The sequence below is a fragment of the Porites lutea genome, chromosome 11, assembly GCF_958299795.1.
Source record: "Porites lutea chromosome 11, jaPorLute2.1, whole genome shotgun sequence".
NCBI classification, from domain to species: Eukaryota; Metazoa; Cnidaria; class Anthozoa; order Scleractinia; family Poritidae; genus Porites; species Porites lutea.
The window spans coordinates 25,048,953-25,063,952 of NC_133211.1; the positions used below are offsets into that span (position 1 = coordinate 25,048,953).

The 15,000-nt window shown below is 39.2% G+C and overlaps 1 protein-coding gene across 1 annotated transcript in view; it reads left to right on the forward strand.

Moving 5' to 3' along the window:
- LOC140953369 (gamma-aminobutyric acid type B receptor subunit 2-like) overlaps positions 1–9,295 on the forward strand; it is an 18,696-nt gene extending 9,401 nt beyond the window's left edge. Inside the window, exons 6-13 of the mRNA XM_073402854.1 lie at positions 765–828; positions 1,354–1,437; positions 2,924–3,077; positions 4,936–5,077; positions 6,317–6,424; positions 6,931–7,053; positions 8,042–8,383; positions 9,051–9,295. Of these exons, the coding sequence (XP_073258955.1) occupies positions 765–828; positions 1,354–1,437; positions 2,924–3,077; positions 4,936–5,077; positions 6,317–6,424; positions 6,931–7,053; positions 8,042–8,383; positions 9,051–9,167 (1,134 nt within the window). The 3' untranslated portion in view covers positions 9,168–9,295. The remainder of the gene's footprint in view (positions 1–764; positions 829–1,353; positions 1,438–2,923; positions 3,078–4,935; positions 5,078–6,316; positions 6,425–6,930; positions 7,054–8,041; positions 8,384–9,050) is intronic.
- Positions 9,296–15,000: the final 5,705 nt, after the last annotated feature.

Here is a 15,000-nt window from a genome sequence, read left to right on the forward strand (position 1 = left end):
TCACAGTCTTGGGGCGGGTTATCCGCCCTCGGCCTCGGTAGATAACACTCTCCTCGATCTGCATACTAAGGCTCATCCAATAATTGCTAAATGCTCGAATCAGCTCACGATTAACTATGAGCATATTAAGCTGGGAAGCTGGGTTTTATTTGTTGTCTAAAAGAGACCACACCCCATCTCCAAAGTGGCGGCGTTTGTTTTTTTCTCTTTTTACAAATATTCTTTACGCACAAACCTAATACCGTAAAATTCCGAAAAAAAGCCCCTCCATGTATAAGCCCCTCCAAATATAAGCCCCCCCAGACCGGTAACGCAAAAAAACCCTCCGTTAAATCGCCCCTCCAAATACAAGCCATTAGGGGGCTTGTACTTGGAAAATTGCCCTCAAATATAAAGTAAAACAAAGCAAAAACTGTAATTTACTTCCAACTATAAGGCTAGCCCAATCTATTTTGAAACGCAAATTTCCCTCCGTAGATAAGCCCCTCCAAAAATAAGCCCCTCAAAAAGGGCCTTTGAAAGATATAAGCCCCGGGGCTTATTTTCGGAATTTTACGGTACCTTTATGGGCAAAAATATTGTACGTCCGTCCTGAAAACCCTAAGCCATGGCCAGTACAAAATCTGCAAGTTGTAATCCTCAGGCAAACGAAGTTTTTTTCATATCGGAATCCCTTCCCCTGGCTATAAATATAGTTATTTATTTTTTTAAAAAATAAGAGTGAAAACCAATACCTGATCATTCGTGTCTCCCAACATGTTAAGGGTGATGTTGGATTTTCAGAAAAAGGAGAAAGGAAAACCAAGATATGGATTGAGCAAATGCAAGGTGAGGATTAAAGAGAATTTAATACTAACAACCTTAAATATCTGTTGTTAAATACTCGGCTGATCGCCCCAACTCACGGTGTCTTCTCCCCAGTTCCATCGATTTCATGAAAAAGATAGACGTTAATGTCTTGTAAGTTTCAGTGCACTTTTCCCTAGTTCAATCATAACGTTAACAAGTGTATTTATAATTGAGTTGAATGAGCGCGGGAACAGCTGGAAACGTCTGCGGCAACACCAAGTGGGGGCAAACCTCACCCGCACGATTGTCGAGAACAGGTGGAAAGGTGTGAAAGACATGGAATATAGCAGTAAATTAAAAGAAATAAAAACACAAACGAGAACATTTGATCTGGTAAAAAAAGGCCAGTTGGAGACTCTTTGTATGCCTCTTACAAGAAAATTAAGGTATGTGCTAACGATATCTCTCGTTAAAACGTAAAACCTATGAAATACGTGTGGGCTACCTGAGAACGTGGGATTTTAAAACTCACAAGATTTATTTATTATATCGTTCCTATTTCAGGTAACAAGGAAGTCAGAGTGGGAACCTTTAGAAGTGAAAACAGTAGTATGGAAATAATTTCAAATACAAATTTCAAATGGCCAGGTGCGTAAGGCCCAGTTTAAACGTCGACCTTTTCATGTACCAAACCTAATCCCTTGGATTAAGTACTTGAAAAGATAGACGTTTGAATCAATTAAGTTCGACGTATCTAATTTGGGTTGACCCATGAAGTAAGATCAAATGGCCCACATGGGAATTTTAACGGTGGACCAACTTCGTTTTAAACGTCGAAATTCTCATCTGCCGAACGTAAGCACGCATTTTAGACCATTGAACATCGTGAAACTTAATTGATCGCGACTAATTAAGCTCGACGTCTGAATCAACCGTCGAACTTATATCATTTTCGACGACCTAAATAGGTATTAAGTTCGGCACATGAAAATTAAAGATCGACGTTTGAACTGGGCGGGGAGCTGGGCCCAAGTAGAGTACAGTGACCTATCACGCATGTACACCATGAGGATTTATTTATGTCTCGTGATCTCTCAGAGAAAACGGATGAAGCAAGCAATTTAGCTTGCCCTTGGTACCAGAGGTTTCTTTCTTGCGCGTTGTTTAATGCTTTTAATTTTGGGCGCCTTCACATCTTCGGTCGTTGCCGCGAGCGGATAACTATAAAAACTTGAACGAAAGCGCAAGGAAGAAAAAAGTCTCTGGCACCCACTTGGTAAACACAAGTGGTCAAGTTGGGTTAGCGAAAACAACAAAAAAATGAGGAAACTTTTATGTTAAAGACGACTTTAAGCAAAATAAGGGTCAAGGTGATCTTTACGGTGTGATCTTTTTGAATGCAGAATAGCCTGTTAGGGGTATTTAGATAGTGTTCGGTGTTTTCCTCCTATTAAACCAGTTGATATTTCCTTCATCTCACCAGTCTTCACGTATATATATACTGGAGTGGCGGGTTGTGTCAGTAAGGTCTATTATAAAAAACAATTCGGCTGTAAGTTGATAATACATTAGACTAAGTATAGTGGTAAAGAAGTACTGTGAGTAATGAAATTACCGTTTTAATAAGAGGAGGAGGAAGAGGAAGAATGAAAGGGAAAGAGGAGGATGGGGAGGAGAAGGAAGAGGAGGAAGAGGAGAAAGAGGAGTTTGTTGAAAATTGTGTTTAGTAGGCCAAGAATCCGCAATGAACTAGGAACCAGGAAAATTAGTTGTTCTCAATGAACGATGAAAGCGGCAGCAATAGAAATTACAGTTCAGTGATTTTAATTCACAGGCGAGTTGGCGCTTATTCCTTCGACAACATGAATCAACCAATGAATACTTTTCTTAATTTTTAGTCAACCCATCAAAAACTTAGACTTTCGTCGACCTAAAAGTAACTAAAATACCTGTCTAACATGTTAAATAACCTAAAATAGAAAAACATCTTATCTTAATGAGATATTCCCACATTTTACTAAATATATAAAGACAAAAAGCTATTACGTTGTCGGCGTTAATGTATTCAATGTATTACCCTTAGAATGAAAGGTTAATTTCGTTCCTACTATACTACTTTGTATTTTTTCTACAGACGGAAAAGGGGTGCCGTCTGATCGTCGAATAATGATTGAGAGGCGGCAAAAAGTCAGCCTGCTTTTGTTTGTGATCTTGGTAGTTATGTCCTCCTTAGGAATTATTATGGCTATTAGCTTTCTCATCTTTAACATACGAAACAGAGCTTCAAGGTGAGTTTTTGTTTTCAAATCTTTAACGGATTAATGTCTTCAGTTGAAAAAAAAAATCACAATTACTTCTATCAGCAAATTGGACTATTTTTGTTTTCTTCAAATTTGCTCCATTACAGACATGTACCGTAAATGATCCAATAGAGGAACCGCAAGCGGAGGTGTTTATTACATAGAAGGTGTTTAAAAGAGAGAGGCGTTAATTTTCGTAACTGTAACAAACTCCAAAAAACTTATATGCTTTCGTCAAATATATCACCACAGAATATAAATAGGGTAAATGTGTTTGCTATTTACTTGTTTGATAATAACGGAACTGCGGAAATACAAATTTTTAAATGAACATATGATCGCCGCAGTGGTAATTAAAATTGAGCAATTGCAAATAAACCCGAAAAAAAAATTCCGGACTTCAACGGGATTCGAACCCATGGCCTCTGCGTTAGCGTTGCAGAGCTCTACAGACTGAACTACGAAGTCCCAGCTACACTTTAAAGTTTGTATCAGACGTCCGTCTTCAATAAACAACCCCTGTCTAATAGACGCCCCGGATGACAGTTGCTCCATAGTACTGGGAAATAGCCAAATATAGTAAAACCATTCAACTTATTTAGTTCCATGTTTGATAAACAAAAGTTTGCGCATTGCATTTTGTTCAAGTTCAAACTAAGAACTATGACATCAAAGTTGACTTTTATAAAAACGATCCTGATCTCTTAACAGCCGAGACGTATCAATGAGTGGATTGGATAGTCCGCTATTTACATCTAGAAACGTTAAGAGTGCATAATCGGTTGTCTGACAACTATAAAAGCTAGTCAAAAGTGCGAATTATGCTAGCAGTGTTTTTTTCAGAAAATAGATGAAAATTGAGCTCGTAATGACCAATTATGCCAAAAATTATACCAGCACAATCCGTAATCAAAGCCTAGTTTTGACTGCTGTAAATTAACCACAACATGGATGTGCGATATCCGATTACAGGCCGTTTGCAGGGGTCCTACTCTGTGTGACATTTCAGATTGGTTTCCCTGTGGTGAGAACGCGGAGGTACGGTCAGGTCACTACCAAACTTTTTGAATGTATAGCTAACTAAAATTTCTTAGCTAAAATGCTCCGCTCGCGCACGAGTAGAGCTCCGCTATTTAGGTAAGATGAGTTCTTTCGGTGTCGTGTTGACGTCTTGCAGAGTTAATTTTCACGTAGTACGATCAGCATTGCAGTATTCAAGTGTATATTTCATCGGCTTTTAACATCTGCTAGGTCCATACGTTCAGTCGAAGCATAAGTCAAAAAACAAGGTATTTAGGGACTTGTCAGTTTTAGCAGGGGGGAGGTGGGGTGGGAATTTTAAATTTGGGTTCGGAAATCAGGTGACCTATCCCTGCAATGGGAGTGAAATTTGCTAACCTTCCCCTTGAGCTTGGCCTAAAATATCATGACCCTCCCCCTCTTGTATAAATGATAAAATCTAGTTCTTGCAATACACTTGGGTGAGTCAGTATTATGAAAGCTCAAAATATATTTCTAATCTGTTCTTTGTAATGCCATATACATACATTTTAGATGACAGCATTAAGAGTCCGACATTGATTCTGACAGCTGATCACTCGACTCTCCTATTTCTCCCAGGGTTTTTTTTACAAAATAAAGAACTTCTTTTTTCTTCTGTGGGTGAACCTCTACATGATCACACACACATATTTGCATGACCCCCCCCCCTTTTAACGATCATTTTTCGTGACCCCTCCCTTTTCTGCAGTCTCAAAAAGTTGTGACCCTACCTCTGTACCCCCCTCCCCCCCTGCTAATTCCTGACAAGTTCCTTATTGGATAATTCGGTCACTTGCACTTTTAGTCTCATCAAAATGTCTTCTCCGAATATAAACAACATCATGGCAGTGGGCTGTATAATCTGCTACGCATGCGTGTTCCTATTGGGAGCAGACAGTTTGCTGGATCAGGATTCTCAGATAACAACGCACTCAACACTATGTAAGGTGAGGGATTTTTCTGTCATTGTTCTCCAGCTCTCTTTCAACGGCTGGTTTGTATGCTACTCCAGTTTGTGATCATGCCTGTTGACGACCTTTTTTATGTTTTTTTGGAGGTCGTAAGCAATTGTCGAATGTGTCAAGTTGAGTTCGCATGATGTTTTTTGTAACTGCTTCATAACGGAATGTCAAAGCCGTGCAAGACCGTGTAACACAACTGAATGATCATAATCACGTCCTGTTTTTACCAAAATTGAAGAGACGCAATTTACTTTGCTTGCACTTCTTGCTTGGCAACCGTCTTCGCTCACCATTTTTTTTCATTGTCTATTTGTTGTTTCGCGTTTATCGCTGGTTCAGTCATGCGTATTTGCGCCTGGTACTGTCAGTAGGTCATCTACGCTTGAACTGGTGAAGATGTGTTTTGCCGCGCTTGGCTTTTGTTAAAGGCCTAGCTAAGGTCGGCGCTGGCTGCATGTTGTCCTGTTTTTATTCTTCATTTTAGTTTTCCACACGTGGCATTACTCGGTAAGTTTTTGTATTCAGCGCTATCATATGATCTTTCTAGTGATAGGTTCTTCGTATTTGAGAGGTAGGAAGGTCCAAGCACCATGTAAACTGCTTTCGTCAGGAAGATCCTGGTACTAGGAACAAAACATACATAAATGGCGGCAGTTTGTTCAATTGGGAGTCTTTGATTTTTAATCCCTTCTGTACTGTTAACTACAAGGACCGAAATTTCTGTATGTAAATCTAACGAAAAGTTGTTCCACCTTCTAGGATCTCCCTGGCATACGTGGATCTTTCTCCCTCTATCTAAGCTTTCCCGCGTTTGATCATGGGTATTAGAGTATCTAGCGCTATATGTAAACTTACTACCAGTCGACCTCACGAGTTTCTTAGCGAGCGGGGTGAGCTTTTTAGGCCGCGAAGCGGCCAAGCGAGCGACGAAGTCGCGAGAGGTATACTCTTGACGTTGCATTTTAATTTCCAGAACTTAACTGTTACTTTTCCGATTGTTGGCACTGGTCATTTGTCGTGGTTTCTTTCCTTCATAAGTGTAGTGGAGTAGAACCACAGACAGTAGTTTCATTAAAGTTTGATTTATTGCATAATCTCTTTATCCTAGGGTCTATGCTAACAGCAATTTGTTAAATTCGAAAAGAAAAAATCATTAGAAACTGTCATAATTTATAGAAATGAGATCGTACTTCTGTTTATCATCTGTCTCTTTCAATTTCTCAGGCTCGTCTTTGGGTAATGTCAGTTGGATTTACCATGGCATATGGTGCTATGTTTGTAAAAACGTGGAGAGTTTACAGGATATTTACGAACACGGATATGAAAAAAGAGGTAAGTATATGAAACAATCACCGGGTGATCATGTGTATTGGTGAAATAAAATTAAAGAAAATGCTGCTGAAACTTTCTCGGCTTGTTCATATTTTCGACGCCATTTTACGACTTAAAAGAAAACTAGTGGGTTTAGAACAAAACAAAACAAAAACCAGGAAATAGACAGAATATAGATCGGGGTTGCATGTAGTTAACACTACAGTGAATTTCCGACTATTCTTTTTTTTTGGAAAAATGGCGTTGATTCTCTCCTTCGTCCAAGGAGCAACCGCGGCGGATGCAAAAAGCAAAAGAGAAAAAGGGAAAAAGGGACTCCAAGGCTCGTTCACCAAGAGACTATTTACCTTGCGGACGTTTTGTCGTCCTATATGTTTATTGGCTTTTGTGAAAACGTTTCCATAAAAGCCGTTATCACAAAAAACAATTAGGCAAATCGCTATCTCTTCTTTCTTTCCCTGGTTTAAGAGATGCCACCATATTTATTTTTTGTTTTACGTTCTCAGCTCGGAAGGCTTCATGACCGTCATCTCATAGGGATACTGGTCACTCTTGTTATCTGGGATCTGTTATACCTGTCTGTTTGGCAATCAATCTCACCTCTTACTACTGAGAGCACGATGGTTGGAGTAAGTATCTCAACCAAAACGTCCATTAAAGGATGTGTCACGAAATTTATCAAAATTCACACGGCTGTAACTGCCACCAAATTGAGTGAAACATAAAACAAATGCTCATAATGTTTAAAGAAGGTATAAATGACACTGCAAATACCAAAGGAAGCACGGATGTATAAACCTGAAGAAGATTGAATCGGATTGCAATTGTGGTTTTTGAAAACATGTTAGCCTAACAGCTTTTCAAAGTTCATTTTTGTTGTATGTCACGTTTGATTTAGTACTTGGGAGACGTATTTGTTTGAAAAAAAGCTGCTATTTTGTCATTTATTATTTACAAGTCTTTTATCAAGTTTTATAGCGAATGAAGACACGTAATTGGCTTTATAAACAAGGCGAAATTAAGTAACCAACCGTGACACAGCTTCTTTAAGCTTGAGTACCTCATTATTTCTTTATCCGCAGCCACTTGGTGGAATTCGAGTAGGTAAGGGATTTAGCTGCCCCCAATTCCCTTCAAAATAAGTCATCACACATTGTAAATTTATATATTTTCCATTGTGTCTACTAATTGAATACTATTTGGCGTTTCGAAACTGGAAATTCTTACAATGAATGATTGCATACTGACACCTGCAGGGGCAGATCCAGAAAATTCAGAACGAGGAGACCGGGATACTTGTCCGCTAGGTAAATACCGTTAATTTTACTGAGAATTATTTTCAAATAATGCAAAATTTGACCACCCCTAAAAGCGCCCTTGCATCATGTTGTGGCTTATAGATAAAAGCTCGCAAACAAACTTACCTGTTTATCATGCGAAAACGTGCACTTTCGCAATTGGGTGAAATAAAGTTTGCCAGAAAACATACCGGTGAGGAACAGTAAATTTATACCCCCTCCGTATAAAACGTCCCTGGATCCGCCCTTGCCATTGCCTCGTGCTGTAACCACTAAACAAGTTTTTCTCATATAATATTCCTGTTGAATAATTTTTAAGGTGTTGATGCCGAAAGATGAAATCAATGTGAGACACTTTGTATGGGTTTGTAACGGTGAGCACATTGGAACGTGGACGGCCTCCTTATACGCCTACAAAGGGCTACTCTTGGCAATTGGTGTCTTCCTTGCTTGGGAAACAAGAAACGTGAACTATCCAGCCTTGAACGACTCAAGACAGATCGGAATCAGCGTGTATAATGTAGTTCTCTGTTCCTCAATCGCTATATTGTTAGATTTTGCGTTAAAGCAACGAACAAGTGTGAACACTTCATTTGTGTTGTCAGGCACCCTGGTAAACATATGTATTTCGTTCTCACTTGGACTTCTGTTTTTGACCAAGGTAAGGTTTGTTTGAGGTAAAATCAACAGTCCATTCACTTTTTAAAAGAGTACCGGTGCATTGGCTTTTTTTTAGTCACCGCTGCTACGGCTTATACCTTAGGACTCTCCTGGTCACCATTTTCTGCATAGCTGGTGGAAGTTTGCCCTCCAATGTTTAATTTTAGGTCGTGACTGCGAGCGGTGAAGCTGCGAGGAGAACGGATCCAGGTCGAGAAAACTGTCCATGAGTTTGGCGCTGGCGATCATGAATTTGCTTGGAAGCATTCCTGTAGCTGCCTCCTCCTCAGGCAACCCGTATTTCGCATAGAATCGAGCGCCAAACCTGAGTGACTGGTGATGAAGGGCAATTGACCCCGGGAAACAGAAAGAAGAAAGGCGAGACCCGTTTTCCCCTTCCCGTTTCTCTTTGTGCGCAACTTTTCATCAAGGAGAGACGTCTTGGTTCGAAGCAGCTCCCGTAGCACTCCCGTGCGGCAAAATACCACCAGCTTCGGAAATATCAGGCTAAGGTTTTCCACAGTTACGCCTCTCCTGTACTTTGCGTTCTGATGAATGCGCACAACACGAATTCTACAAACAATGCATTACAGGACTAAAATTGATGAACTTGTTATCATTCCGGTTCAAAAATGGCGCTGTTAAAAACCACTTTTTTTCTTTTCTAGATTCATGCCTTAAGATTTAAACCAACAGTCCACGTGCGAGACGATCAACCTCCCACAATTTCAACACAAAGTAAATCTCGACCACACCCAAACTGTCCTGCTTGCAAGTGCGAATAACACATGGTCATTTAGTTAACGATTGGGTTTGGTGATGTTAGTCATGCAGGGATATTTGTATTCTGTCGTTCGAGCTAGGATACTTAAAGCAGGATTTGAGAGAATAAAGAGCCTTAGATTTGAGGACAAGAACGAGTACGAGATTTAACTTAAAGTTAAAACGACACCCTGGAAAGCTTCCATTTACTTTTTTTCACCAAAAAAGATAGTATGGTTATATATTCTGAAGGAGGTTAAACCCTCTTCCGATAGCAAAATGATAAAACGTCTTACATTTGATAACTTGTTCCCGCCTCTGAGAGATTCTCGCTAAAACTTGTACTAGAATGACGGCGGCTATCGCGTTTTCCCGCCAAAATGACGCTGCTTCACGTGCGAGCATAACTTAGTATAGCAAAAATCTCGTACTTGTAGTCGTCCTCGTCTTAGAATCTAAAGCTCTCTAATATTTGACTTTTTTAAAATCCTAATTTGAGGATATATTGTGAAGTAGATTGGTGTACTTCTAAGGCAGGAACTGGGACGCGTGAGAGGATTTATATTTAAAATTTCCTTTTGGGGTTTGAAATGTTTCGCCCTTTCGAAGAAATTAGGAAAAGAGGAGACTGTCCCCAGTCGCACTGTCAAGGGAAACTTGTAATCGTCAAATTTCCATGAGGCTTTAGAAGACCCGCGACCAGGAGCCATAATCGGGGTGGGGGACCTTAACTGGATGCCTTTCCCAGTAATGGGGTTGGTTCCATCGAAATAGTCAAATTAAATGTGCTATTTTCAGCATTAATTCCGCCATCTCGTGTGACACGCGTACGCAATTTTGAGAGGGCATTTCGCAAATGATAAACAAACAAAATGGCTTCGAAAATTATCTCCGTAGGAGATGAAAACCTCTTTGACAATAACTCTGAATATTTAGGACTGTGAATGTGATTCTGGTGATTTTAATCATCGTAATGAGGCTGTTTTTGACAAATCCAGAGACGAAGAGATTTCTGAGATGTTGTGCTATGAATATCCAGTTCGGACGAAACAAAAAAAAAAACTTGCGGGGAAAAGGAGGGTGGAAAATTGACAACGAGAACAAATCATTGTGGCTAATTTTCCTCAAATATATCTTTGAATTCATGATAAATACAGCTCCACCAGCTTCAAACAGCGTCTACCAGCAGAAGTTCGCGGAAAAAGACTTTAAATACAACAATTTTCTCATATTAGCATTATCCTTGGCAGCGTGGCGCAGTGGTCTAGGAGCAGACCTTCCGATGGTCCGGATTCAAAACTCGACTCAGGAACAGTGAAACCTCTATTAAGCGGACACCTTCGGGACCTTCCCAAGTGTCCGCTTAAAAAAGATTGTAAAAATTGCTCAATGTTTGTTAACGATCAACATTCAACGGTTACTCCGTACTGTGATAAAGTTACATGTTGTTAAAGAAGCTATCCAGAGTTCAAATTCATTACCTTTTATTACCAACTTTAATTTGTTTGTAAATTCAAAAACATTAACTGACTTTAATACGTATTTCAAGGACGTAATCCAATACTACTATTGTCAATTCAGTCCGATATCCGCTTAATAGAGGTTTTTAACAATAGAAATTAGCCAAATACAACTTATTTTAGCGTCCGCGTCGGCTTAATAGAGGTGTCCGCTGAATTCTTGCTGCTGGCCCATCACAGCCTCGCGAGGTTTTTGCAATAAATGTATTTCTAGTATATTTGCAATGTTTATATAACATTGGCTTATTTTACCATTGGGTATGCATTGTATAATATCGAGATATGAAGCACATGGAAAGTTCAGAGAGAACTCAGACAAAGTCGCAAGACGATCGCCTATCTCCAGAAATTCCACACGAGAGCCGTGCAAATTTGCGAGTTCCCTCGCGAGTTTGTGAAGTTGAGGGTGGCGCAGTTTGATTAGCCTTAGCCTGCGAGCAAGCTCTCCTATTTGGGCGAGTGAAACTAGTCTCGTGAGAACGCGCGAGAACGCTCGCTTCGCTTGCCCAAATAGGAGAGCTTGCTCGCAGGTTAGTTTAGCCTGCGAGGAATTTGAATTCCACCTCCAATTCCCCTGTGGCTCCCCGTCGACATGAGCTGTCAGATGTCCGCCAATATCAGCGCGAATTTCGCATCGACTTTTTGGAGCGCTAGGGCGCCCCGAAGAGCTTGGTCGAAGGCTACAGTTTGCTCAAAAAATAGCACATTTGCCTATTTTGATGGAGACGCGTGGGCCCTGCGCTTGCGGTCTTCTACCCCGATTAGTTCTTATGCTAGCGACTCAAAACTTGTGCCGGTCAGTACATATACAGTGACAACATCATGGCACTTCAACGACAATGGCACTTCAACGAGCTGTCTCTTTCAGATTGAGTTTTTCGTTTTCTCGCCCATTCTTGCTGTAGGCTCCGTCTGGGTAACTTATCTCACGTGTATACGACTTTCCAAAGTTAAAAAAAGATTGCTCAAACTCATTAACTATTCATTACTATTAATTAATTAATTAATTAATATTAATTGATCAGTCACAAGCTAATAAGTGAATACCACCATCTGAGATCAAAAAGTTTCATTTGCATTTTGATTGTTTCATTTGAGAAGTCGGTACATATTTTACTCATAGAAAGAAATCCTTTTTAAACATTTTAAAAAATTGTGAATGTATTACCCGAATAGACTTTTCTTAAAACCTTTTAATTACTTAAGGATAGATAAGAATTGTGATTTACTTGATTTATAATAAAGAATTCACTTTTGTTTATTTCTAGTCTGTATCACATATGACAATTATTACTCACAATAATTTAAGCACAGCGCTAACGGCGAACTCCGAATGTCAACTAGACGTTTGCGTTTGCCGTTCCGTGCGCTGTTTGCTTGTTTAAGATTCCGGTCAACACGACAGAACTGAAAAAATGTTAAAAGTACGCGACAAATTGTCTACAATAATGGAAAGTAAGCTAACATTAACTGACTGTTAACCAAAACCTTCCATCAGGTTTCTTCATTTTTCTTTTAAACAAAGCAAAAGACCTATGATACCTGGCAAGTGTTCTCGGTCGCCATTCACTGTAACTGGTCAAAATATGTAGAGAAGTTGTCATCTTTTTACAAACAGTACATGTAGAAAAGGAATAATAAACGATAGCTATAAAAACAAGCGATCAAAATGAAGAAGTAGCTGGTACAAACGGTTTGGAAATACTCAAGTTTTCGCGTTTCCTTCAATCGGGAAAAATGTCTTCCTCGCGTTGAAACGGTGGCCGGCAAGCGGTAAACGCAAGAAAAGTCAGGTCACGTGACCCTTGCTTTATCGCTCTCTAATTACAAATTAGATTTTATAAAATAACTAGGATACTCACGCGCTCTGATTGGCCGAAATGAGTGTTTGCATGAGGGTATGTAAACATGGTTGTGGCGTCAAGATGTTTTGCTTTTCGCGCGCTAATCACGCAAGCAGGAATTTGAAAACGTTTTCAAGTTCAAATCTCCACAAGTTTACTTTATTTACCCATTCCTTCGTCGGCTGAAACTTGGAAAATCGTTACAAAGAAGGTGTGTGAATTTTTCTTTGCTTAAGCTGACATTTTAAACGAAAAAAATTCCTATTTTGGAAAGCATCGTTTTGCAAAACAAGAACTGATTACGCGTGCAAGACTTCGTGAACAAGACTGTGCGACTGGTAAGAATAGAGCCATTTATAGGAAAAATAAGACGCGTCTTATTTAAGACACGTCTTATTAATAAGACGCGAACTTTCCGTATAAACGGCACATTTCTTCTAAAATAAGACGCGACTTAGCTGAGACGCGTCTTATTCTAGAACAGCCCTTAACACCTGTTCTTACCGCGTCTTAGCTAAGACGAGAAAAACTTCGTGTAAATGACCTTCGCGTCTTACATCATTCTCGTCCCCAGAGCCACTCGACTTAATTTGTAACCGTGACAAAGAAACGACGGGCTCTGGGGACGAGAATGGTCTTGCATAAGACGCGAACGCATAGTACGCATGCGTTAATTTTTGGCGGGAAAATTATCGCTTGCCATGCGGTAAACTGGCAGGCCACTGGCGGGGAAAAATTGTTTACAAATTACAACGCGTTTTCGTTTCCTTGTCTATTCTGCTTTAGTTTTCTCTTCGCTCAAATACAATGAGCACGCAGTTAAAGGTTAAAAGAAACACTTGGTCCATCGCGGAGGATAAAGATTTTTTGTTTTTATGTAAGGACAAGGCGATTTACAGACCTCCTTGTCAAATGCGTGACATCTGCTGGTGTAAGTAGACCCTTTTAACTTTAAACTATCACAATTTAAAGCCCAACAACAGAGGATGAAATTATTACCATTGCTCAATCCTTTGCTTCCGGGAAAGCGGCTGGATACGATAATATTCCAATGTCTATAATTAAGTAATCCATTCAAATCATTTCGGGACCTCTGGCTCACATTATGAACTTATCGATCGTTCATGGCGTTGTACCAGATCAAATGAAAATAGCTCGTGTGGTACCACTGTTTAAAGCTGATGACCAGTCACTATTCACCAACTATAGGCCTGTCTCGGTTCTACCAAGCTTTTTAAAATTTCTAGAGAGAATCATCTATAATCGCTTGTATGATTATTTAACTAATTTACATATTCTCTGTGATAACCAGTTCGGCTTCAGGAAAATCCACTCTACGACGCTTGCATTGATTGATTTGCATGAGAAAATTTCTTCTGCTATTGATCGTGGTGAATTAGCGGTTGGTGTTTTTTAGATCTCTCTAAAGCTTTCGATACAGTCAATCATTCCATCTTATTTGATAAACTTGAACACTATGGTATACGTGGCTTGGCTCTGAAATGGATAAAGAGCTATTTTTCCAACAGACTTCAATTTGTAGAATACAATAGTTATGTTTCGTCTTGCGCTAATATGCTAATGCTAATTTGTGGCGTTCCCCAAGGTTCAATACTAGGGCCTTTGTTTCTTCTGCTCTACATCAACGATATAATCAACACGTCAACAATATTACAACTGATATTATTTGCCGATGATACAAACGTTTTTGTGTCTCACAAGGATAAAGACTGCCTGACTAATATACTGAACGCTGAGCTAAATAAGTTGTCATTATGGTTTAGAGCTAACAGGCTTTCATTAAACTTGAAAAAAACCAAATTCATTGTATTTAAATCATGCCAAAAGCGTACAAATCAAACTATTTAACTTTTAATTAATTGTCAAAAAATTGATCAAGTAAAAGAAACAGTTTTCTTGGGAGTAATCATGGATGAAAATTTAAATTGGAAATCTGAAATCTCACACGTCGCCAATAAAGTTTCTAAATGTACAGGAATTATTCGTAAATCCAGTTTCTATTTATCTACGAAAACCTTACGAACACCATATTTTTCTTTAGTCTATCCATACTTTTTTTTACTGCAACTTAGTTTGGGCCTCCACTTACAGAACTAACCTTATTCGTCTTGAGATTTTACAGAAACGGGTGATCAGAACTATAGCTAAAATCACTTTCGATGCACATACTGATCCAATCTTTCAAAATCTTGGTATCTTAAAATTTCATGATGATATATACTTAACACAACTAGGCTTATTCATGTACTCCTATCAAAACCATACTCTACCTTTAAAATTTCATTGTAAATTTACTTTACAAAGTCAAATTCATTCGTATAATACAAGAAACTCGTGTAAATTTCGTCTGCCTTTCTCTCGTACTCGAACCAAACAATTTTCCGTTTTTTATCAAGGACCTAAATTTTACACTACCTTAAACGCCAACATCATCAACGCTTCCTCACCTTTTTCCTTTAAAAGAGCACTTA